The sequence below is a fragment of the Aythya fuligula genome, chromosome 28, assembly GCF_009819795.1.
Source record: "Aythya fuligula isolate bAytFul2 chromosome 28, bAytFul2.pri, whole genome shotgun sequence".
Classification (NCBI taxonomy): Eukaryota; Metazoa; Chordata; class Aves; order Anseriformes; family Anatidae; genus Aythya; species Aythya fuligula.
The window spans coordinates 2,006,703-2,031,680 of record NC_045586.1 but is presented as its reverse complement, the minus strand read 5'-3'; the positions used below and the strand labels follow the sequence as shown (position 1 = coordinate 2,031,680).

At 54.2% G+C, this 24,978-nt stretch overlaps 3 protein-coding genes across 3 annotated transcripts; all 3 read right to left on the bottom strand.

Moving 5' to 3' along the window:
* Positions 1 to 290: 290 nt before the first annotated feature.
* On the bottom strand, positions 291 to 4,225 carry GOLPH3L (golgi phosphoprotein 3 like). Its single transcript, XM_032204636.1, has 4 exons — positions 4,061 to 4,225; positions 1,545 to 1,676; positions 1,266 to 1,380; positions 291 to 821 (listed from the first exon to the last, which is right to left on the bottom strand). Exons 1-4 carry the CDS (start codon positions 4,220 to 4,222, stop codon positions 394 to 396), a joined length of 837 nt encoding a protein of 278 aa, XP_032060527.1. The 5' UTR covers positions 4,223 to 4,225; the 3' UTR covers positions 291 to 393.
* A 1,971-nt stretch (positions 4,226 to 6,196) lies between these two features.
* HORMAD1 (HORMA domain containing 1) lies at positions 6,197 to 15,656 on the bottom strand. Its single transcript, XM_032204309.1, has 12 exons — positions 15,624 to 15,656; positions 15,139 to 15,283; positions 14,735 to 14,798; positions 13,042 to 13,078; positions 12,648 to 12,674; positions 12,110 to 12,177; positions 10,746 to 10,897; positions 10,175 to 10,428; positions 9,106 to 9,169; positions 8,049 to 8,125; positions 7,569 to 7,652; positions 6,197 to 7,013 (listed from the first exon to the last, which is right to left on the bottom strand). The coding sequence occupies exons 1-12, from the start codon at positions 15,654 to 15,656 to the stop codon at positions 6,942 to 6,944; spliced, it is 1,077 nt and encodes a 358-aa protein (XP_032060200.1). The 3' UTR covers positions 6,197 to 6,941.
* A 5,729-nt stretch (positions 15,657 to 21,385) lies between these two features.
* LOC116499749 (HCLS1-associated protein X-1-like) lies at positions 21,386 to 23,517 on the bottom strand. Its single transcript, XM_032204580.1, is given in 8 exon segments — positions 21,386 to 21,487; positions 21,581 to 21,725; positions 21,809 to 21,959; positions 22,586 to 22,701; positions 22,789 to 22,834; positions 22,943 to 23,123; positions 23,125 to 23,343; positions 23,465 to 23,517. Coding segments are annotated over 7 exon segments (885 nt in total). The 3' UTR covers positions 21,386 to 21,487; positions 21,581 to 21,606.
* Between the last annotated feature and the right edge of the window lie 1,461 nt (positions 23,518 to 24,978).

The window sequence follows — 24,978 nt, the reverse complement described above, 5'->3', positions numbered from 1 at the left end:
TAATTAAAACGGAAAAAAAAAATAAAAATCACAGTGAGCTCATCCCCTTCTTGAAAAGAGCCGCAGGGCAGCACAGCCCGAAGGCTCAGGGCCACCCCGCAATCGCACGCAGGGGAAGGAGAGGGTCCGGGCTGTTCCTGAGGGGGGTCTGAGCCCCTTCCCATTGCGATTTGGCCAGTGGGGTGCCTCAGTGCTGCCACAGCAGGCATCCAGCACCGCCGGTGGCCGTCACCTCCGCTCCCTGGGGGCAGCAGCCTCTGTTGGCAGCGGTCCTGAGGCTCCTGCCCCCCTCCAGCCCTGCGGGGAGAGCTGGGCTCGCCACCACCCCGTGCCAAGGGAGCCCGTGGCCTCACGCCGAGGCAGGCGAAGCTCCGCCGCCCACCCTGCGGGGCCTCAAGCCTTGTTGAAGGCCGCCAGGATGGCCCAGATCATCTCCGTGTCTCTGTTTTTGGCAGCTTCCACTTCTGGATCTGCGTCAAGGACCTCCTTGGTCCTGTTCATCGCCACCTCGTACCGGTCGTCCGTCAGGCTGCTGAAAGCGTTCTCCAGCACGTCCGAGGAGTGGGCGAGCACCAGGAGAGCCAGAGTCCTGCGGTCCATGCGGTGCGGGTCGCCCGCCCAGCGCTCCAGCACGCCTTCCTGCAGCCTCTTGAGCAAGCGTTGCTTCTCGGCGGCGTTGCTGACGGGGTGCGTGGTCATGTCGAAGAGGAGGAAGTTCTGCTTCTCCGTGGTGAGGATGCCTTTCTCCACCAAGCTCTTGGCGATGCGCTCGCGCACGTTCCGCAGCTGGTACTGCAGCTTGAAGGGGTTCCAGGTCTCCCCTGAGGAGAAATAAACCATGTTGGAGGCTGGGTGGATGGAGCCTGGCTCAGCCCCAGGCTGCCTGGGGGAGCTGTGGGTGCCCCATCACTGGGGGGGCCCCCAAGGCCAGGCTGGATGGGGCTGGGGAGGCAGGAGTGGTGCCCATGGTGGGGGCAGGAATGAGGTGGGCTTTGAGCTCCCCACCAACCCAACCCAACACAACCCAACCCAATGCAACCCAACGCAACTCAACTCAACACAACCCAACCCAACCCAACGCAACCCAACACAACCCAACACAACGCAACCCAATCCAACCCAACGCAACCCAACAACGCAACCCAACGCAACCCAACCCAACGCAACCCAACGCAACCCAATCCAACCCAACTCAACTCAACCCAACCCAACGCAACCCAACGCAACCCACACCATGACTCTGTGCCTCCTCTTGCTGGGCCTACCCGTGAGCAGCTCTATCCAGGTCTGCACCGTTTCTGCAGGCTCCGTGGCCTTGATGTGCCGCAGGGTCTCGTCCAGCAGGATGTCACCAGTTGGAGCGTCCGACTTCAGGTGCACCTGGGAGGCCAAAAGGACCAGGAGCCATCAGGCTGGGACGCGGGCAGGCATTGAAGCACGCCACAAAGCCACCGCGGGGCGTGTGTATGCATGTGTGGGGGACACACAGGATGGCCGGCACCCTTGGCACTGCCTCAGCCCTTCGGCCCCATCGCTGCCATCACCTTTCTGTCCAGCAGCCGCTTCTTCCTGGCGGTGAGGGGCTCCAGCTGGATGCGGCCCCGCAGTGCCAGCTCGATGAGGATGCCGCCGCGCAGGCCAGAGGAGATGCAGTCGTTCCAGAAGGAGGTGTAGCCCTGCGGGGACAGGGACACGTGTGACGCCGGGGACAGGCGGCCAGAGCCCCACCGCCATATCCAGGGACCCCCACCCCCAACAGCCCCTCACAGAATCAAAGAATCATCAAGGGTGGAAAAGATCTCCAAGATCTTCTGGTCCAACCACCCCCTACCACCACTGTCACCACTGAACCATGTCCCCAAGCACCAAGTCCAACCTTTCCTTGAGCACCCCCAGGGACGGTGACCCCACCACCTCCCTGGACAACCCATCCCAGTGCCTGACTGTGTAGAAATGTCTCCTCATTTCCAACATGAACCACCCCTGGTGCAACTTGAGGCCATTCCTTCTACTCCTTTCTTCATGGAAAGGGCTGCCATGGGCTGGGCAGCACTTGAGCCAGACCAAACTCAACATGTTTCACATCAAGTGGTCTTTTTGGAGCCCTGCCCTGAGAAATGGGGGCTCCCGAGTCCGTATGGTGCTGGTCATAGCACTGAGAAGGTGCAGGGGGCTGGAAAGCATGGTCCTGGAGGGACTGCTGGTTGCATGGGGTTCTCAGTCTGGGAAGGGAAGGTCTGGAGGCCGGATGAGGGGCCCCAAGGCTTAAAAGCCAGCTGCAGAATGAAGGGAATGGCCTCTTCTCCACCTCCACCATGTGGCAGATAGGGGCCGGGGCTGCAACTGCAGTGGAAGAGATTCAGGATGGCCCCGAACTCACTGTGCCCGAAGGATGGATGGGGCTGGGTGCTGTGCCCCGTTCCTGGCCCTCGCTCCCTTTCCTTGGAGCTTTTCTTTGAGAAAATGGGGAGGAAGGGGGGAAAGGGCAGCTCTAACCGAGCTGGGGGACCACAGACAAAGCAACCCAAGAAGCCCTTCCCAAGACAGGAAGGCCGAGAGCTTGCGGCCTCCTACGTAGAAGCTTTTATAGTCCATACAGGTAACCTCCTGTCCCCAGGGTGTCTGTTTGTACAGCGCATCTGGACACCGGGTTGTTCAGCTTGCTCAGCACTGGGAGTCATAAAATAAATTAAAGCCTTTATTTGCCTTCTTCATTTCCTTGTGAGCGAAGACAAAGCAACCCTTCACGCTTGTCTTTGCTAAGACGTGCTGATTTCCTTCCACGGGAGACGCACTGTGGTGTTTTTTTTTCTTTGCACGTGCCCTTTAGGAACCAGTTCTCTGAAAAAGGGCATGGAGGTTACCAACGGTTTCGGTTCATTGGACTGGAAGGCACATTTCACCCCAGAAATTTTAAGGGGGCTGAAATGAGAGAAATTGAAAGCTCCTTGGGTAATATCAGCTCCTGAAATCAGACTGGTCACGAATGCTGGTGTGCAGCCAGTGTCCCCTACGTGGACAGGCTGGTACTTAAAATAATGAAATTGCATTGTGGGCTCACTGGGTTTGGCTAAAATCATCTTTTTCATTAGTATATTTTTTAATTTTCCCCTGCTCATCAAACCATGAGGGTGGACCGTGAGGCCTGCTGCCTGCGTCTTGCCTTCAGGTGGCAAAACACGGAAGGACAGGACGAAAAACAAACGAAGAAATTGTAAGACAAGTCCTTCTCTTATCTCTTGTGCTCTCCTCACTTCCTGGTGGCTGCAAGGCCATTCCCAGGAATACGTAAACCACACCAAGAATGCTCAACGTAGCCCAGGCAGGAAGGAAGCCGTGCCACGCTGCTCTCAAATATTTGCTCCCAAGTTATTTGCGTGATGCTCCCCGGGTAACCCCGCTCTCCTGCAACTCCCTGCTGAGCTTGCCAAGCCCTCAGCCCCCCGCCGCATCCGTCCCTGCCAGAAAACCACGGCCAGAGCAGGGCTGGGGGGCATAAGGTGCCTGCCCAGGATTATTCAAGGACCACCGGGGCCCCAGGGGCTGGGAGCACAGGCACCTCGCACCCCTCTGCACTTGTTGCTGCCTCAGGAAGTGCCTCGGGCTCCTGCTGAGCCTCCCCTTGCCTCATTTTCCCCATTTTGGCGGAGGGGAGGGGCAGTATTGCCGTGCCCCAGGGGATCTAAATGCAGGCATTGCCGTGTAGGAAGCAGAAAGGTGCCGAGTGGGGCCGGCCCCGCTGTGGGGGCTGATAACCAAGAGCCCCGATCGCCCCTGGTGCTGCTCGAGCAGGGAACGGCAGCCACCGGGGAGCTCATCCTGCTCCAGCCCCTTTCTGTCCCCTTGCCCCCTTCCCTCAAAACTTGCCCTCATCGTTTCTCAAAGAGGGTTTTGGCGAAGAGCAAACGGCGCCGGGGCATCTCTGTGCTGCCGTCGGGGCTGCCACACGAGGCTGTGGGTTTCCCTAAAGCCTCACTTGAAGACCTGCAGCCTCGCTTTTGGACAAACTGCTCATTTTAAGACCCGTGGCCTCGCTTTAAGACCTGCAGCCTCGCTTTACCTGCTTGTCCTTCAGTCCCAGGAGCAGCACCTCCTCCATCAGCGTCAGGCGGGTGCCTTTGGAGTCATCGTCCTCCAGGTCCCTCTCTTCCTCGCCGTCCACCCTCTTGCCCACGCTCCCACCCGCCTCGGTGCGGCGGCCCCGGTGGGTCAACGTCGTCATCGCCACCCGCGGCCGGGCCGAGGACCACGCGCGAGGGCAGGGGGCTGGGACCCCCGGGTGGCCTCCGGAGGTGTTGGGGAGCCTTCGCCCCGTTTCCCCGGGGAATCGCAGCGATGGCTGGACGGGAATCACCGGCGGGGAGCTGCCGCCCGTCGCCCCGGGATGGGGTTGAAGCCGGTGGTCGCGCTTCCACGGAGCTGGCGAGACATTGGGACGGCGACCGAGCCTTCACGCCCCGGGGACCCCCGGCTTGGCCATGGGGTCAGGAGCTCGGTTCAGACCCGGGGAGCAGTGGCAGCCCCCCCGGGGGCAGCTCGGCTTCTTCTCGGGGTTTATCCCGGGGTGTCCAGGAGCTGAGCTCGGAGCCTCGCTGGGATGGCCGGAGAGCAGCCGGGGGCGAGGGACGGGGCTGGGGAAGGAGCCTCGGGGCCGGTGCGGGAAGCGAAGCCGGCCCAAAGCTCCCCGGGCTCCGGGAAAGGCCAGCGGGGGGCCGGCACCGGAGAACGGAGCCGCCAATGAGCACGGGGGGGGCGGCCCGGGACGGCCCCGGGGGGGGCGGTGCCGGTTGCGGCCGGGACGAGGCGTGTGCGGGGCGTGCAAGGAGCGTGCAGGGGGCGTGCTGCTTGTGCAAGGCGTGTGCAGGGTGTGCAAGGGGCATGCTGCTTGTGCGAGGCACGTGGTGCTTGTACAAGGCGTGTGCAGGGTGTACAAGGTGTGTGGTGCTTGTGCAAGAGGTGTGCAAGGCAGGCAAGGGGCATGCTGCTTGTGCCAGGCATGTGCAGGGTGTGCAAGGAGTGTGCTGCTTGTGCAAGGCATGTGCAGGGTGTGCAAGGCTCACAGTGCTTGTGCAAGGCATGTGCAGGGCATGCAAGGGACATTCTGCTTCTGCAAGGTGTGTGGTGCTTGTGCAAGAGGTGTGCAAGGCAGGCAAGGGGCATGCTGCTTGTGCAGGAGTGCAAGGAGTGTGCACGGAGTGTGCAAGGCATTCTGCTTGTGCAAGGTGCCTGCAAGGCACACAAGGCATCAAGGCTCATCCAGGACACGTACAAGGCTTGGAAGGTGTGCAAGACGCGTTGCACACTGGTGCGAGGGGAAGGCTGTGCACAGACACTGCAGTGAGTACAGATACAGGAACCGACGCTGCCAGGCCCTAAAGGGCTACAGGACAGCTGGGGAGAAACTCAGGGGGTGCAGTGTGGGGAGTGGGGTAATGCCTTGAGGCAGAAGAGGGCAGGTTTGGGTCAGTATCAGGAAAAATTCCGTCCCCAGGAGGGTGGCGAGGCCCTGGCGCAGGCTGCCCAGAGGAGCTGGGGGAGCCCCATCCCTTAGGGGGGCCCAAAGCCAGGCTGGATGGGGCTGGGGGCAGGAACCAGGTGGGTTTTGAGGTCTCTGCTAACCCAACCCTTTTTCTGAGTCTGCGGTCAAGAGCTGCAGAGGAAATCCTGTTAAATCACACCGCAAAGCCGACAAAACCAGCTGGTGCTAATTAAATCCTGCTCATCCGGTTCAGCGCTGAAGAGAACTGCGGGGCTGTGACCCACACCTTGACCCACACCGTGCTGCAGGTCACACGTAGGGCATGGGGCAGCACCAGGGGCTCTCAGCACCACGCCAGGAGCTGGAGATCCCCCTGGGGCTGCACCGTGCCTGTGTCCCCACTGCCCGGCCAAGGAAAGTTCCACATCCGCAGGGTTTTGCCCCATTTGCTCTTTCCCTGCCTTTCCTTAAGACCACGAAGTGCATTCCGATCAGAACGTGGAAGAAACACACAGCCACACATTGAATGCTGCTTTAACGGAGAAATAAGATAAAAAGATGTCAGTTTAAATTCAAATATATATCAAGAAATGCTCAGCTATCCACATCTGAACACAGGAGCTGTGCAACAGCTTCCCTCCAATTCTTTTACACTACATGGAAAAAAAGAACAATTATTTTGGCAGAACAACTCAGCACCTTTTCCAATCCCTGCAATTAATCATTTCTGATACATTCAGGCTTCTCTTTCAACTCATCTCACACCCTGAGAACAGGTGCCTGCCAGGCTCATACCCTTTGTAAATATATATGAACACCTGTACACAAATCCTGGTATTTTGGCATGAAATACGTGGCTAAAGGTATGAAGAATGCTTGCTTATTGTTCGTCTGGTGCCTTTGGTCTGGAAAGAATGAATCAAACATCCGTAACTGTTCCAGTTCTGCTTGCTTTGTAGTAAAACCAAGAATTGTAACACAGCTTAACAGCTTTCCTAAACTTGCTCCAGAAATTAAGAAACCTGCTCCAAAAAATAACACCGAGACTTGAGGATTTTGGGCCCTGGAGGGCAGGTTCTGACCAAGGAGCTCCTCAGCTTTGACGTACAGCCCAGAAAATGTTACCAGTGAAATCTCACACTGCAGGGTTTAAGCACGTTATTAGCAGGGAGCCCCCATCCCCCAAATCACCTTCGTTACAGATTTTTTCATTTTTATCCCAGAGTTACGTCAGTAGCCAGCCTCTGTCATTCCTGATGGGGATACAGCCTCCTACAGAAAGGAACTTCTGATTTACTCCACGTGGCTTCTTGGTAGATTTCTCCCTAGAACCCACAACATCTTGACTACAAATAGAACAAGGTCCCTGAAAGAACACTTAAATATTAACAATCGCATTAAACAACCAAAGGGGAGTGGTGTGGAGAAGCACCCTAGAAGCCAACAGCCAGGAGAGGGGTGTCTAAAACTGCTCCTTCGGCTCACTGATTTTCCTCCTTTTCGGCAGCACGTCTTGACTGGAAGAGGGCTCGGCCTGCAGGGAGAAACCAGGCACAGGGTTACAGGTCGTGGTGCTGCATGGGCTGCTCCTCGCTGCCACCACATCTAACGAGAAGAAAATCCACCCCAAACCTGGCTGTGCAAGGTGCTGAGCGCCCAGCTCCTGCTGCTCCCCACTGCTCAGAGTTTTTTTTTTTCCTAAACACCCAGAGCAACATCTGGGCACCGAAGTTTTTACAGCACAACCCCCCCCAGCGGCAGGGGAAAGAGCAGGGGATTTATTTACACTACAAGGGCAGTGCCCCCACGTGCTGCAGCTTCAGGCAACGCACCCCAAGCCCGGTTCCTGGAGCACCGTGCCACCTTCTGACCTCCACCTGGGCATTTCTGACTCGCACACGTATGACAAGGTGAGTTTAGCCTCTAGCTCTGCAGCACCTCTGCTCGTTTAAAGCACCTGTCTCGTCTAAATTCTAGCATTGTTTCATTTTTTCAGCATGAGCTGTAACAGAGGTTGGAGTTTTATTCACTGCTTGCAATAGGAAAAAAAGTCTTAAAGAACAGAAATGGAAGAAAAGCTGATACTAACGATGTAGGTTTGAAATAACTTCCCACTCCTTGTCCTGCTCTCTGACATATTAAGTTCAGATGTCTTACTTGCCAAATGATCAACCTAAAATGAGAAGATAAATGTTAAAAATCAAGTTTTCATCTGCTGGAATTAGAAGAGAAGTTTCTGTTAGGCAGAGTGCTCATTTATGGCAATTTACAAACATGGGAAATTGCTTTTCCATTTCTTGTAGCCTCAGTCAGCCCAACTGTTCAGTTTGAAAACTGATCAGAGCACCAGCCTTTGGTTATTCCTTCTGATTGCTGTAGAATATTCACCATTTTTGTAAAACACTGGGAATTAAAATCATAACGTGCTCTACTGCTGAAAATACTGCCTGTTTTAAATAAATGTTCAGCAGATTACTGATTAATCACTTGAGTTAACTCAAAACACGGAGTTCAAAGCTTCACAAAAGCTCTAGTAAGAGTTGAAGCTGGCAGAGAGTGGTTTCCATACCTGGCGATTGGAAACGTACAGACTCCTGTTCTCTCCAGCCTTCGTCACTTCATCTCCTCCACCAGGGACACCCGGTTCTGTAAAAGTTGTTAAATAACAAAGCACACAGTCGACCAGGCACTAACAGCCTCTTACCACTGCAACGCTTTGACACGAGGAAAATGCACGGTTTTATGTGACACAGACTCACACGTGCTCTTTGGAAGGATGGGCTCGATCCCCAGACTCTCAGTGCCCATCTACATCACACCTTACTTGTGAGGATAAACCCTCACGGGTTGGTTTTGCACTTCTGGCACGCTTCTACCCATCCCAAACCACTGTCAGCAGGTGGCTGGTGCTTTGTAACCTGGCCACATACAGCTGAGGACCTCTGCCTGCAGCTCCAGGTCACAAAAACCAGGCAGGAGGAGGAAAGAATGAGCTCTGAGAGCTGGAGAGGTTTTTTTTCTTCTTCTTCTTCTTCTAATCCACTGTGGTTTTTTTCCTAGGATCCCCACATAAGCACAAACTGGTTAGAGGTGACAAACAGGTTCTTCAGAGGGGGAAGTGACTAACTGAACTATTTCTGGATGACAACCGCATTCTTCTGACAGTCTGGCAGGTCCCATAAAAAAGCATTTTACCAACCCTGTAAGACAAGCTATTCATCATACTTTTACATTTTTTTTTTTTGAATTCTTGTGAATTCTACAAGCACATAAAAGCTGCGGAGCTTTTAATGGGTACTGCAGTTCTGCAGCCTACTAACATCAAGAGAAGTGGTTTACGTGTGCTCTTTCCTACACATTTCCATGATTATTTTTCAACAGCATGGGGATATTAAGCTGTTTTTGAGAAGTTGCACCTTTCTGAAAAACAACTGTAATGTCTCTATTTAACACAAGTAAGTACTTCACAGATCAAATCTAGACTAAAACAAAGGCACAGCAATGGGCGTGAGGAAAACACCACAAATCTGAACATGGCAGCCTACAGCAGAAAACTGAGTATTTCTTTGAGTAGCATCAGGAAAGAGGCACAAACTGAAGAGACTTGGAAAACAGATAAATTTTACCTTGAGCTTCCGAAGTATTCACGCAGTTACCATCTTCCACTTTATTATCTAACACGGGGTCTTCCTAGATAAAGAAAAGGGTCTGTTACTTACAGCAGACATAAAGAAAAGTTTCTACTCACAAAAGCTTTGGAACAGATCTTACCAGATGGATTCTTGGTGAAACGAACTGCTTTAAAATAAAAGAATATGATATGGGACGTACAGACTAGCTCAACATTAGTTATCAATGCAGGCATACATTTAATTCAATTACTGAAAAACATGTCCAATTGTGAAAAACTGTAACAGATGCTAGGAGAAAACCATTGGAGCACCTTTGTGTTGCTGGTAAAGCAGCGATGGAGCCATGCACAGAGGTAAGGGGCTGCCAAACAACTGCTGGGGAGGCCTTGGTAAGGAGGATGAGCCAGAAGCCCTGAAGCTTCTTTCTTACCTATGGCCAGTGTGGAACAGCAGAGGATTTCTGCACCCAACAGCCCCTAAGTGTTCCCTGCTGCCTGCCCAACGCTCAGCCCCATCTCAGAGGCTCCAACACCAGCAGGACGTGAGAGTCTGTCGGCATGTTCAGATTTGGCTGTGCTTTTCCTGACAGAAATCCCACTCCAGAACCAAACTGAGCCAAACAGCATCCCCAGCTGGGTTTACCCTGCTGTCCAAGAGCAAATTCAGCCCTGGTCAGCACCGCCTGGACGCAGGGGTTTGCTCAGGAAGGGCATGGGACAGCCACAGGGAGGTTTCAGGGTGGCTGGAGCTGAGCAAGCAGCCAAATGTACCCGCAGCACACCGCTGCTTCCTCCCTTGCTGCTCCTCTCCTGCCTCGGAGGGCTCCCAGCAGCGCAGGCATTGTGCTGATGCACTTGTTCCACACTGCTTTAATGACAGATTGCCAACTGGAGAAGTACAGTTAGAAGCGTGCTGAGTACCTGCTGTGATACTTCAGTGCCTCTGGAAATACCACATCCCTTACTAATGTTATCCTAACAGGCACAGTAGGATGAACAGCCCCTTTCTAGAACATAAACCACAACACATCTCAAGAAGCTGCACAAAGCACGTGAGCTCTTACATCCATGTGCTGGTTTTCCTCTGGATCATCTCTGTCCACTCTGAGCACCTGGAGAGGCTGATCAGTATCTCCTGGCTTCAGTATGCTCTCATCGGCGTTTTCCATCCTCTGTTTGTCTGTTGTCACTTTGACTTTCAGCATGTGAAAAGGCGTTGGCACTTCACCCATGTTAAGGTGCATGGGCTCTCCCTCGAATATCATCCCCTCACATTCACCCTCCTTAAAACCAGGAGGCTGGTAATCAGGTGGTGTAACTGTAGGGAAGAACACACGAAGCGTTGCACTGCAACAAAACATGCTCTTGTCAAATTAACCTCAGCTCGTGCAGCTAAAAGACTTTTCTTCTTTTTTTCCCCCACTGAAATCCTTGCTCCAATGAAGTCAGCTGTAAGACTGTACAGTCTGTACAGAGATCAGATCTGTGCCCCTTGGATTTTAGAACCTGTCCCAAGAAATAATTAAACACGGGAAAGTTTAACAAGTCCTAGCCACCACAAAGATTATAGGTAAAAATATTTCTTTGTTTTCAAACGTCTAAGCACAGCTGATAAATTAATCAGGAAAACGCTACCTTCATCGTAATAAAACAGCTTCATGGTCAGGCAGACATCATTTGGTAACGGACCAAGGTTTTGCATCAGAACGTAAATCTTGCGAATGAGGAGGATGCTTGCCTTCTTGGTGTCTGCACAGGTGATCGGGGAATCACTCCCTTTGCTCTTGCTAGAAATGGACAGAGTGTTCAGCTTTTTTTATACAGAATGGTTTCAGTGTTATAATACACAGACACGACATCCCATTTCTGAGATCACAAGGGCTGCAGCTCCTACCACCACCAAGGTGAGCAGCGTGCTCTGTCCCTTGTGAGATCAAATTCTGAGCCAGGAACATCAGGGAAGCGTTGGGGTGCAGCAGTTGTGCCCTACAGCTATATTTTAGGTTACACAATGCTTAAAAACAGATGTGAAATAGAAGCTGGTACATTTGCAAGCCCCAGTCCTGCTAGGTCTCTCACACCCATAGTATTTCAGGGGCTGCAAGTAACACTCCTGATTTTGACAGGGAAGGTTACTGATAAGGGAAGATGCCTGAGGGACTCCTGGCATCTGGCTCGGCAACACCCAACTCCAAGCAGCTGCCCCAAATTCTACCTTACTGTCACTAAAAACAGAGAGGTCTTGCTCTGCTACCACTCCCTCCTCCTCACAATCACCTTCCCAACTGCATTCCCTGGAACTTGTTAACATCTTCACAAGAGCCTGATCATTTCCCAGAAATAGCCCAGGTCAGAGAGGTGTCAGAGGACCTGAGCAGCCAGCCTGAGGCACGCGAGTTATTTCACAAGGCACACAGCCTTTTGGAGGCACCTGAAACAGTCTCAGATGTGTTTCCCAACCCCGCAGACATTTCTCTTTCCCCGCAGTGTGGCAAGGAAGCAGGACTTGTTTTCGAATCAGCCTAGTGCACAAAACCAGCCTGCAGTGGCTGACTCCCATCTCCTGCCACCACGCGACTTTCAGAGGTACGTAACCAACCTCAGGCCAAAGGATTGCAGCACTGTAGCCCACTCTCCCCCCCCTTTTTTTAAAAAAAAAAAGTTTAGAAATCATTTTATGTCAGAGAAAAACTGGAAGGAGTACGTTACGCAAGGAAAGAACTGGTCACGTTTCGGTATTTGTTTAGAACAAGTTACTTCCTTGTAGCTAAGGAACGTTTTTTTTGACTGCATATTTCACAAATATCCTCACGACACACTAAAACAATTCACTGTATTTTAAAAACAGCCTAACTAGTAAGGATGCACTGATAAAATTAGTCGTAAGATCCAGATTTAGAGGAGCAAAAGCCAACCAGAAAATCTGAAGCTCTTACGTTTGGGTTGGTGCATGCAATGAGCTTTAAAACCACAGAGCAGAGCAGTCACGGGGACAGTACCTGCTGAAATTCAGGAGTGGCCCGTTGTGGGTGTACTTGAATTTGAAGTGATAACATTCAGTAATTGTCTGCAAACAAACAGCAATTATTAAAGTTGTCAAGCAAACAGCTACTGCTTCTACTCAGGCATTTGATAACTTGGTATTTAAACAAAATGATGATAGCTCCTAGCTCCCAGCCTGAAATACAGCACAGGAATACTTCAACAGTTTTAATGTACACTATATTAATCAAATCAAAAATCTAAAGTTCTCCCCTGGAATCACCCCAATGAAATATTTTAAAAGAAACTTTAGCAGAAGTTTTTAGAATTAAATATTCTATCCACATTTTAATTGCTATGGAACTATTTCACCCAGCTCACAGACAAGGGGACAGTGGTTAGTTATGGATTTTCCCCACAAAGAGCCATGAGTTTGTTACACAGAGTTAGGACATGCACTGGGGAGAAAATTCAGTCCTACTGCTTATATACAGGCAAGCTTCACTCTGCCTATCCTGTCATTAGTCATCAAAGGAATTATTCTACCAGATTTACCTGAGGATCTTCTGGGTGGGTATAGACCTGGATTTTTAAAAGTAAAGACAGGAAGCAGATTAAGAACTGTACATACATCTAAGCACGGATCCTTAGAGTAGTGCCTTACTTTTGATGTACTTACCGCTAGGACAATCATTCTTAGCTGTTGGAAACATAATTAAAGCAAAAAAAAATAATTAGATATACTCTACAGCCTTTTTTTTTTGCTTACCAAGCTGTTTTGTTTCTTTAGCCCTCAAAACCAATTATGACCACTGGAGGCCTATTTGAAGGAATCTGAGCTACCCTGTAACCAGAAAGTCCTAGAACTACAGTGGCAGGCAGTGGAATTCTATAAATGAACATTCCCATACACTTAAAAAAAACAAACAAATGATACTAGAAGACTTACATATTTCTTCTGCAAGGCATCATAGCATCCTAACATCCTGCAAAAATCAAATAAGATTGTCCATCTAGTCCTGATTAAAATACTCCCACAGAATTAAAGTCTTTGTACAGTCTTACTACTGCTGTAGCTAAAATAATACTTATTCCATCATGTCTTTTTATTAGTAATAATTTTTTTTTACTTACCAAGTAAAAATATGATCTATAAGGAAACAAAACAAGGCCATTGGATGCTTATCAGTGTCAAATTTTATATATGGATTCACAAATCAGCGTATGAATGCTTCAACTGAACATCTCTGAAGCACAAAGGCGTTATTATTTAGCTGCTGGAATTTTGTTTTCCTATAACATGCAAACAGGACCCCAAAACTTACTGTAATTTCCCCTGCAGTTCTTTTGACTGTGGTCAACGAGCAGGCGTTACTTTTGGCACGTCCACAATGCTGAGTTACAAAACTCTGCTCACCTGTAAGCGACGAAGGGCTTGCACAAGCCCTTGCCAGCATCCTCAGGCTGCTGTGCCACTGCCCTTGCATACTAATGCTTGGTTCCCATCTGAGTGACCCAGTCACACCCCCAAAATCACAGCTCAGCATCTCCAGCACCTCGCAGCGACTGCCTCGAAGCCCCAGCTGCTGAACTGCTTTGTTTCTAAACGCTCGCCCTCTCATTCTGGTGTAAGCGTGAAAATTGAGAGGTCCTAAAAGCAGGAATGTGTCCTCTCAAAGCCCTGGTGCAGCTTGAGCTCGACCACAACACGTTCAGTGCATGGGCAGTGACTCCAGTTCGTTTCCTAAAGGGTTCGACGCGGCCTGCAGCGGGGTTAAATCCCGTGCACGAAATTGCTGCACCCTTTCCCCTACCCTGCAGAACCGAGAGGACCTCGGGAGTCACCCAAACACTTCTGAAAGGAAATCAAAGCCACACCTGGAGGCACCCAGTAGTGAAACAACTGCAGGCAACACCTCAGTAACCAGAGGGCATCTGAGCAGTGAGGAAGTTGGAGGTATTTAAGCCCATTCTCCTGCAGAGCTGGGAAGGAATCCATTTCCCCAGGCAGACAAGAAACACCCCAGGTGCCCTTTGCCTCATACACACCTTTCTAAACAACAGGGAGGGCAGCCAGGAACCAACCTCGTTGCGAACAGAAAGGAAAACGATAAATACCTCGAGTCCCAACTGAGGCACTCGACTGGGTGAACGTGCAAGAGGGCTACCACCTGCAGAGACAACTCTGGTTTGGAATAGGAAGGCCCACGGTACCACTTTCTTACACAAAGTTAGCTCCAGACCTTCAAACACAAGATGCAGAACAGCAACAGGCTCAGTTTTCGTGGGAACACTGCACCCCCTACCCAGTCACAGAGGAATCGCTGGTTATGTTTTTTGCATTCATCTGCATCGTGAGCATTCTCCTGCACCCATGGAAACCAAACATAAAGCACACTCAGTCTAAACAGTGACTGAGCCCTATGAAACACTGGGTTGTAAGCTTCCTAGAACAGGAACTGAAGAAATCAACGACAGCTTTACCAAAATGCGTGCGGTTTTATTTTCTGAGTAAAAAATTGTTACTAAAAACACTGCCCGTGCAGTTGTTTACTTGTAGAAAGTGAAGTTTTCTTTAGAGTTGCAAGCAAGGAAGGCATCTTTCGAGCTCACACACCATGCAAGTGTTCTAGTTAACATACCATTTCACCAGCTGAGTAGAGCCAGGACAGTTCTTGTCTTCCCTCAGGATTTTGACGCACAGATCTCAAAACAACAACAAAAAAAGTATGTTAAATATTTTTTTTATATGTTAAATATTTTTTTAATATAATATTTATATTATATGACAAAATTATGACACTAAAAGTGAAGTTCATTCCCCAGAATTATATGTTAAAAGTAGACTATCACTTACATTGCTCTAAATATTCTAATTCCTGCATCAGCATCACCCCTATCTTTAATAAAACTCCGTAATATTAGCAAAGTTTTATGACATTCATAAGAAATAGCTATTGCCTTTAATTAAATGAACTTTAATTTATTTAAAAACGCCAACTTAACAACCACCCTGTGCCACTGCATCATGCAAAGAGCCTGTTACCATCCAGGTATCTTGTCCCATAGGCACTTTCAGGGAAGATCCCCCTCAGGTACGTGATGCAGGACACTGCCACCGCCAAGAGCCTCTTCACCAGCGTCAGAGATTGCTGCTCTGTGGTTATTTTATTGGGAAACACAACCGCACTCTGTAAGAGGAAAAATAGCTTTCAACATCAAACGTGCAGCCTGCGGTCTGTTCTGCTGCCTAACATTTTAATTGACAAGCATTTATAAAACTAATCATTTTCTTCACACTTGGTGTTCCTACGTTTTTAGGACATTGACAATTTCTACCAAGTGTATGACTGCAAAGTTCAGACTTTTAAACCTATTTTGAGCACCTTTATGTGTAGGTGAGTATTGAATTAATCCATCATTTTCCAACCCAGAAATCTTACAAAGCACCTGGGTGCATTACTTCAGCTACGATTCACTGTTTTTCTTTATTTGAATAGCACATTGTGCTGAAACATGACAAAGTCATACCGTACAGTTCTTCTGCTTCTGAGCAGTTGCCATTTTGCTGATTTTACTCTTCTGGCTGTTAAGAAAACATCTGCATTAATGCACGTACAACCACTGCTCAGGAGCGCGTTCAGCTCACGCTGCAGCTATTTGGTTTTATCAGCCCAGTAGCTGAACCTACAGATGTTTCCTGGGCAATTTACCTCCATCAGCTGACAAACTCATTTAAATGGAACAGCACACGAGGTCTTATTTAGTAATTGGCTGCATTAGGCCCAGGATTTTTCACTTCTAACAACGAAGGGAAAAGTTGCATGAGCTAAATAAGATCAGGGACACATGTGCATGGGCAAAACCCACCCCAACCACCACCTCCCCTGTGTGTGTCAACACAAAGCCCCCTTCCCCAGCTCCCCATACGTAATTATAGTATTTTGGGCCTATTGGCATGATATAGGAGCCTTTGAAATAGATGCTACATGTTAACACCAGCCAAAGCCAAACCATTCTGGTTTTGGCCACCACCTCCAGATTTCGGTTGTTTTCCTTCACCACTCAAATGAAAACACACAGAAACAGAACCTTCCACGGCTCCTTTTTTTGCCTGTTTAACCACTTTTTGACAATCCCTGACATTCAGTGGTTTAAGCATGTGGTACGAACACCCCGAATAAGCCTTCCACAGCCCTGTCTCTCAAAGTGAGATGCACCTATGATGAAGGACAGTAACCCCTTCCCTTTGTAGTCCGGAAAATACACCAGATTGAAAATACACCTCCAGAAAACACCACACGAGGCTGAAAAAGCCACCCCACAATAAGCACAAGGGCCTGACACAGACCCTCCCCCTTCACTCCTCAGAACGCAACTGGCCCGGCCCGCCCGCTCCCCTCCGCTTTTATAGCCCGCGAGGGCCGTGCGCAAAACGGGGCGGGGCTACGAGCTCTGCACGCGGCGCCGCGGGCCGTGCGCAGCCCCGCCTCCTCCAGCCCTCAGGCGGCAGAGGGGCCGTGCGCAAAGCTCCCAGTACACTCCCAGTACACTCCCAGTACACTCCCAGTACACTCCACTCCAAGGCTTCTTCAGAGCTCCCACTTCTGCTCAGAGTCTCCCCCTACCTGCCCCCAGTTCCAGGGTTTTCAGTGTAAAAAATAAACGTATTTATGAAGAATTTTAATCCCTGTTCAGCTGCTGGGATTGCCTTGCACAACCAGTGCTCTGTTGCTGCCAGTACAACGGCCAAAGCCAGAATTAAAAGCACTTGTTGGGTTTATAATTAATGGGAGGGTATTTGCTGTGAAAAATGTAGTGAGGGAAGTGGTGCTTGACTATGGGAAATCCAGGGCAGCTCCCACCACAGTCAGCTGTGAGGCTGGGTCTTTTTATTCAATCAAATTTGGGAATCGTTTTAGCTGAAGAGGATGCTGCAAGTGCTGTGATCAAACTGGTGGTGGACATCCCAACTCTGACATTTCATCACATTGTTTGGATGTCAGCCCCCTGGCTCTGTGTTGATTGGGGGCACCTCTAAGAGAATTAACTTTGCTTCAGGCTCGGTAAGGCAGCAAAGCTTCATCCCCGTGGCTTGTCCCTAGCAGAAGGTAGAGAAGAGGCAGCTTGGAAGTGGTTTTCCAGACCTGAGGCTGTATACCTATGACAGTTTAAAAATCAAACAAGTGAAAAGCGCAGAGAAACCCTGTTAGAAAGTAAAAGAAATAAGCATCAAGTGCTTTGGTGTCTGTGCCCCGTTCTGTCTCATGCTTGCAAAATATGCTTAGTCTGCAAAATGGTGCAATAAAACAAAATGCCTCTTCTCACCAAGATGTGAAACCTGCACGTAAAAACGACACGGGCACCATGGCAAGGCTTTGTGTTTGGGCTAGGTCTTACAGAAGAAGAACCTCCGAAGAACCTAGGGGAAAAGACCCCGGGGTGATGCCACAGCTGCCACCTCAGGGGGCACCTCTGTGACCTCAGAGGCGTCTGTGCTCACCCCTGGGGTGAGCCTGAGGTCTGCAGTACCCCGGAGATGGCGAGGAAGGCTCCCCGAAAGAGGCGCCCGGGGGCACCGCCGGGCCCCTCGCAGAGCGAGGCCGCCAGCAAGCCCACAGGGGAGGCAGCGGGGCCGAGCCCCGGGTACGGGATGCTGAGGCTTTGCTGGGAGGCAGTAGCCCCAAGTTTTGCCCCACAGGGGGGCCAAGCCCCAAGTTTTGCCCCACAGGTTGGGGCCAAGCCCCAGGTTTTGCTGTATGGGGAGGCCCTGCCTGGCTGAGCGGGGTGGCCGTGCGGGCAGAGACCCCGCCAGCATCCTGGGACACAGTGGCCATGGTAGGGGACTGTCCCTGCTCCCTGAACAGCATGGGGATATTGAGAGCAGATCTAGGTTAGATGTAGGGGAGAAATTCTTCACCCAGAGGGTGGTGAGGCGCTGGAGCAGGCTGCCCAGGGATCCTGTGGAGACCCCTGAAAATCACCCAGCCCCGCTGCCCTTCCTTGCTGCAGCTGGGAGGCCCCTGGGAGCCTTCCCAAGCCCTGTCCTCGGGCTAGGGGCTCTGTTGAGGCTGCTCCTGCCTGCTGTGGCTCCTGCGGACAGACAGGCTTCAGATTTTTCCTCCCGCAGGTGCCTCCATGTGCAGGTTGGGCTGCAAGAGGTGAGGCACTCGTTGGAGCTCATTCCTGGCTCTGCCAGTCAAGAGCCTGCAAGGCAGCATGACACGGCCACGGAAGCTGCGGGTAAGCTGGGCGCTGCTGCTTGAAATCCCCTGGGGTGACCCCACGGAGCTCCTCTGTGCCCAAGGAAATCGCTCCAGCAACATTTCCCCCGTGGCAGAAGCACCACAGGCTGCTGTCCTCCGGGGCACGCCTCTGGTGGGGATTCGGGGCAGGAGAGCTCAACACCGAGAGCTGACTTTGTGCTCATTTCTTTGCCCAGGGACGGTCGTCGGCACTGCTCGCCATCTGGCAAGGGTCCTCGTGCTGCAGACCCTCCTCAGCGCTTGCATCCTCGCTGCGTACGTACAACACGGTTCTGTTGTGGATTAGGGGAGAAATGGGATGGCCGCAGGCCGGAGTGTGAGCAGGGGAGGGCAGGGGGTACTGCCCGGCCAGCACACTGTGGCTACCACTAGCCAAAGCTCTGGCACTGCTGTTTCCATTCTGTAGCTGTGTTTTTTTCCCTGGGTTATTCCCATGCCCTTTCTGAAGGTGCTCCTGGAGCTCTTCCTTCGGGGAAGATCTGCCTGCGGCGCTGGGCAGTGTGGACAGAAGGAGAGTTTCTCCTGAGGGCTGCCCGCTCAGCTTGCTCTCCACAGCAGGCTTCCAAAACGGCTTCTTTCCAGACTGCGACTGCAAATCCACCCACAGCAGGGGTTGCCCTTGGAATATTAACACCATCACCAAGACTCCCTCCTTCTTAGGAAAAAGATGACCCTGCGCAAGAAGGAGCTCTTGAAAATCCTCCTCGTGGTCTCAGTGATCCTTGGTGAGTTTTCACGAGGAAACACCTGGCCATGCCCATGTTCCCTGCATCCTCCTTTCACCCGCTGCCACCCAGCAGCAGGAGGAGACGCGGTGACCACGGGCAGAGTAACCGTGTCCCGGTGATGTGCGTTGCAGCAGCCGGCGCAGTTTGCTGCAGGACCCCGCGGCTGGGCTGGAAAACGGGGGCGAGGAAAGCGGCCCAGGTGAGCGACTGCTGCGGGGCAGGCAGCTCCTCTGGGAGTGCTGCTGCTGGGAGCTGGGGGCATCGTTTTCTGCTCTGGCTCCCTCTGGAGCGACCCGAGGAAGCGGCAGCTTTGCCGTGTCTCCTCGGGGAAGCCCACGGGGAGCCCCAGCAGCTTCGATTCTCTAAGGGAGAGCTTTTCTTTTCCAGAAGCTGCTGGCAGAAACGGAGTCTCTGCGGTAAGAGATGTTTCCTGAGCCAGGCTTGGTTTTGGGCAGTAGCAGCTTCTGACCTCTGGCTACTTGCACTCATTTTCGTAGCGTCCTGGGCTCGTGTAGGTCTTTGGGTCTTCGCCTTTTGCTAAACCCAGTGATGAAGGGAAGCACCCACGCGAAGGAAAAAGAAAGGAGAGCCGAGCACAGCCTCCTCGCTGGGCTTGGAAGCTCTCAGGAGGGGACAGGGCAAGCTCTGACGGGATCTACTGCTTTCCTGTTGGCCGCAGGAACTCTCTGGATTCTGTGGAGGTCCAAGCCAAGAAGATCCAGCTCCTGCTGGAGCAGCTGGCTTCGCTGAGGGCAGAGCTCAGCAGCGTGAAGGAGGTGATCCTGCACTTTGTGAAACGAGGCCGGGATGAGCACAACCCCTGGAGAGGCTGGAGCTGCAAGCGTAGAGGGTGGAGGCAAGGCTGTGGGGCCTGGCCCACGTCTGCGCTGTGGCTGCAGACACAAATAATGCTCCTCAGCCCTTCCTTCTCCTGCCAGAGAGCAGAGAGAGCCTCGCCTCCCTCCAGGCAACGCTTGCCTTGAGCTCCCCTGGAGAAACTGAGCCGCTGCTGCTGCTGCGGTTCCCTCCTGTGACCGCTTCTGTCTTTCCCAGGAGGTTCAGAAGCTGAAACGGGCAGCGTCTGAGACGGCTTCGGAAGACGATGCTCAGCCTCCTGAACGGGCACTGGAAAGCTCAGGTACAGCCACACGCTCTCACAGGGGCTGAGCAGCTTCCCTCTGAATCCCGGGGCCGGGTTCCCCTTTGCTGCCCGTGCTTGGCGTCCCCGTGGGTGCTCGGGGCCTCCCAGCGCCACCAGAGCTGCTCCTTGCGGTGCAGAGCAGCAGCCAGGTGGCTCCTCTGCTTTCCCTGTGCAGCTGGGCACCTCCACCCGGCGAGGACGGCGGCGAGATGAGGGGCTTGGCACCAACAACACCGTGTGAGCACCGTGTAAGCACCGGGGTGTCCTACCCCGCAGCCTCTTGCACCCTCATGCCCCTTTCTTCATTAAAGGTGCCACCACCGACCATGTGAATGCCCAGAGTTGGTCCTGCAGGCTTTTTTTTTTTGCTTCTTCCGTGCCATGAACTCCTCCTTTTAACCATCTTGCAGCTTTCAGCCCTTCCTGTGGGGTTAGCAGATCTCCCCACAGCCCGGTTCTATTGGGTAAGGATCCTAAAAGCAAAGGTCTAACGCAGGGCACAATTCTTGCACCCTAGAGGCCTCCTGGGGACACTTCCTTTAATTTACTGCCTTCTGGAGGTGTCACAGAGCTCTCCAGTGTGCTCCAGGGGCCTCCCAGGGGCCCACGTTTTGTTCCAAAAGCAGCTGGAGCCATGGGAACGCTCCCCAGTGACCTCGTGGGTGCCCTGGAGTCCTTGCAGGCAGCACCACGGCCCTTCTGTGAATCAATAATCCACTCCAGAGTCCTCGCGTGTCTACAAGGACTACCTGAAACCCTCCCAGTGACCTCCAGTGTCCTCCAGGATGCCACAGAGCCCTCCCAGTGCTGCCTTCAAGCATCCTGGGGCCTTGCAGTGCTTCCTAGGACCTTCTGGAGGCCTCGAAGGGCTCTAGCACACCATGGAGACCTTGCTGGACTCCCCGGTGCTCTCTGCAGTCCCCTGCAGGCCTCCCAGTCCCCCCCTGCTGTTCTCCAGTGCCCTGTAGGTGCCTCCCAGCGCTCCCAGTGCCGGCGATTCCCAGGCAGGAGGGGGGGAGGCGGGCACGGGGCTGTCTGCACCCACAGGGCAGCCCCCGGAGCTGCCGCGAGACCCCCACCTCCAAATCTGGGGGGGGTCCCGTGCCCGAAGGAGCCTCGCACACCACCGTTAGCATAAATAGATTTTATTACTCTGTACACATCTACACATTTGCCCCCAAAACGCGGCGGTGCCCCAGAAGGAGGTGGGGGGGGGCAGCCCCCAGCGCAGCCACCGCGTCCCCGCAGGACCTGGCCCACCTGCGAGGAAAACGGGCGGTGAGAAGGGGCTGCACCCACCCCGGGCAGAGCCAGAAAGCCCCCCCGTGTGCCCCCCACACCCCTCTCACGTACCGGGGGTGGCCAGCAGGAGGTCAGGGCTACCAGCCAGAGAACCAGCGACGGAAAAAGCTGCCCAGCACGGCCGAGGGGTCGCTCAGGGTGGGCACACGGAGCTCGTCGTGCGGCGGCCACGTGCCTGCGAACTGTGCCAGCTCCCCTGGAGGGCAGGGGGGGCTCGCTCGCAGGGCGCTGTCCCCTTCCCCTCACCCCTCCTGTCCCCCTCCCCGGCGCCCCACTCACGGTCGTCCACGCCGAGCAGCTCCTCGCGGTGCTCCTTGCCCTGCCTGTCCTCCGTGGTGGTGCTGACGAAGGCCTGGGCGCCCCTCCGCAGGGTGACGGTCGTCTCGCGGCGGCCGTGGCTGTCCTGCACCGTGCGGCGCTCCTCCACCGCCTGCACGGGGCACAAAGTGGCACGGGGCACCCACAAGGTGTCACAGGGTGCCCACACCATGGCATGGGGCACCCATGCCGTGGCACAGGGCACCCACACGGGGTCAAGGGGTACCCACAAAGGGTCAAGGGGCACCCACATCATAGCAGAGGGCACCCACGAGGGGTCAAGAGGCACCCACACAGTGTCATGGGGCACCCACACCATAGCAGAGGGCACCCACAAGGGGTCAAGGGGCACCCACAAGGTGTCATGGGGCACCCACACGGGTCAAGGGGCACCCATGCCATGGCACAGGGCACCCACAAGGGGTCACAGAGTGCCCACAAGGTGTCACGGGGCACCCACACCATAGCATGGGGCACCCATAAGGTATCATGGGGCACCCACACCATAGCATGGGGCACCTACACGGGGTCAAGGGGCACCCACGAGGGGTCACGGGGCGCCCACACCATGGCATGGGGCACCCATAAGGTGTCATAGGGCACCCACACAATGGCACCGGGCACCCACACCATAGCATGGGGCACCCACACCATGGCACAGGGCACCTGCACGGGGTTTCGGGGCACCCACACAGGTCAAGGGGCACCCATAAGGTGTCACGGGGCACCCCCACTCACCCCATCAGGCAGCGTCACTTTGGTGACGGAGACACTCTGGAAGTAGGAGCGGGGCTGGGGCTCGTGGGGCCGCAGGATGGTGCCCAGCCCCTCCGAGGACACCTGCGAGTCCAGATCTGCGGGGGGGGCCGCAAGGTGAGCACGGGGAAGGGACAACGAACCCCGACCCCCCCCCCCATACAAGAGGCGCCCCCCACACCCACCTCGGTCCTCCCTGCGCTCCGGGGGGGCCGGGCGAGCGTCCTCCAGCTGCAAGGAAAGCCAGGCACCGGTCACCGGAGCCCGGTGCCGGGACCGGGGGGGGGGCTCCGCTACCCGAGGGCCCCCCCTGGCAGGGCAGGGCCCCCCCCCACGTACCTCAGGGAGGAGGCTCCAAGGCCGGGCCGGGTCTCGGGAGCCCTCGGGGCCGTCCGGGTGCTTCAGCATCGAGTCCCGCAGCGGCCGCCCGGGGCCGGGGCCGGGCAGGGGGGGCTCTGCGGGGCACAACCGGGGGTGAGGGGGGGTGAGGCCGGGCCTCGGGGCCCCCCCCTGCGGTCCCGTTCCCACCTATAGCCGGGGGGGGCCCGGCCCAAGCCCCCCCGAAGGAGCCCAGGAGCTCAGCCGCGTCCCGGAACAGCTCCTCGAGGGCCCCCCCGGGGCCGAAACCGAAGCCGAAGACATCGGGGGGCGGCGGCGGTGGCCGGGGGGGGCCCTCGGCGGCCTCGTCCTCGTCCTCGTCCTCGTCCCGCGGCGCTCCGCCGAACAGCGGCTCCCGGGGCCTGCGGGGGGGGTGGCGCTGAGACCGGGAAGGGGAACGGGAGGCCCGCAGAAGGGGCCGGGGGGGTGTAGGGGAGGCCCGGAGGGGGCTCCGGGAGGGGGTCCCGGGCCCGACCCCGGTACCTGCGGCCCCCCGGGAGCCCGAAGAAGCCGCGGAAGGCGTCGTAAAAGCTCATCGGGCCCCGCCGTAAAGCGCCGCCGCCGCAAAGCGCCCCCGGGGCCGGGAACGGGGCTGGGACAGGGCCCGGGGCCTCCCCGCCGCCCCCCCCCCCCCCCCCCCGCCACGGCGTTTGTGGGGAGGGGACGGGAGCAGAGGGGGCCTGGGGCCTGTCGGGGGGCGCAGCCCCAGTAACACACCAGTAACACACCAGTAATACACCAGTAACAGCAGCAGTCCCAGTAGCACCAGTAACACCGGCAATCCCAGTAGCACCAGCAGCCCCAGTAGCACCACAGCAGTAACGCCAGCAGCCCCAGTCACACCAGTAACAGCGGTAACGCAGCAGCCACCTCATGAACACCAGTGGTCCCAGTAACATCAGTAACCCCAGTACCACCACCAAGAGCAGCCCCAGTAACCCCAATAACACCAGCAGCCCCAGTAACACACCAGTAACCCCAATAACACCACCAGCTGCAGCCCCAGTAACCCCAATAACACCAGCAGCCCCAGTAACACACCAGTAACCCCAATAACACCACCAGCTGCAGCTGATTCCGGGTAGGGATACATTTAGGGTTGTTTGGAAAGAGCGAACACAGAGGGTCCAGTTGCATGTGGGGCTGCGTAAAGGCTCCCCTGGGGAGTTCAGGTGTACCTAAAGCCTTCTGTTGGGGGCACTTTTTGATGGGAGAAAGGGGTGTGACTTCTAGGGTCATAATTAGGGTTAGTTTTGGGGTTACTGGGAGGCTTTCAGGGGGAGCTAGAGGGCTCTGAGTGGCCCTGGTTGACAGGGTTGCACAAGGGTGCACTGGAGAGCCCCGTGTGTCCTCCAGAGGCCTCTAGATCCCAGGAAGTGTCCTTGTTTTGCCTCTAGGGTTCAAGAGGAGGCTCTCAGAGCACCGCAGGGTGCCCCAGGAGGCTTATACGGTGTCCTAGAGAAAATTGGGGTCACTGAAAGCCTTTCCAGAGGACATTTTTTGTCCTTGGTAGACCCACAGAGGATCTGGAGTACCACAGGAGGCTCCTGGTGTGCACAAGAGCGCACTTGAGGGCCCCGTGATTCTGCTGGACACCAGACTCTAGGCAGAGAATTTATGATTTACTCCTATTATTTATTTAGAATGTTTATTTATTATTATTATTTATTCCTTGTTTTGCCTGAACGGCTTGGAGGGCGCCCTGGGAGGCATCCAGGGCATGCTAGGCGACACCGAGGGGGGGACTCAGAGGCTGTCCGGGGAAGCCCAGCCCTGCAGCTCCCGCCCGACCCATGGTGTGAGGCGGCCACAGGGAAGCCCCCCGGGGCCCAGCAGCTGAAAGAACCGGTCCCAGCACCTCCATGGTGATTAAGGAGGCATTGGGGAGGCATTGGGGAGGTAAGGACAATCCCCAGACAACGAAACAAGACACTGGAACTCATGATAAGGAAGCGGCAGACGGACAGAGAAACAAATGTAAGGACTATGTATCTCGA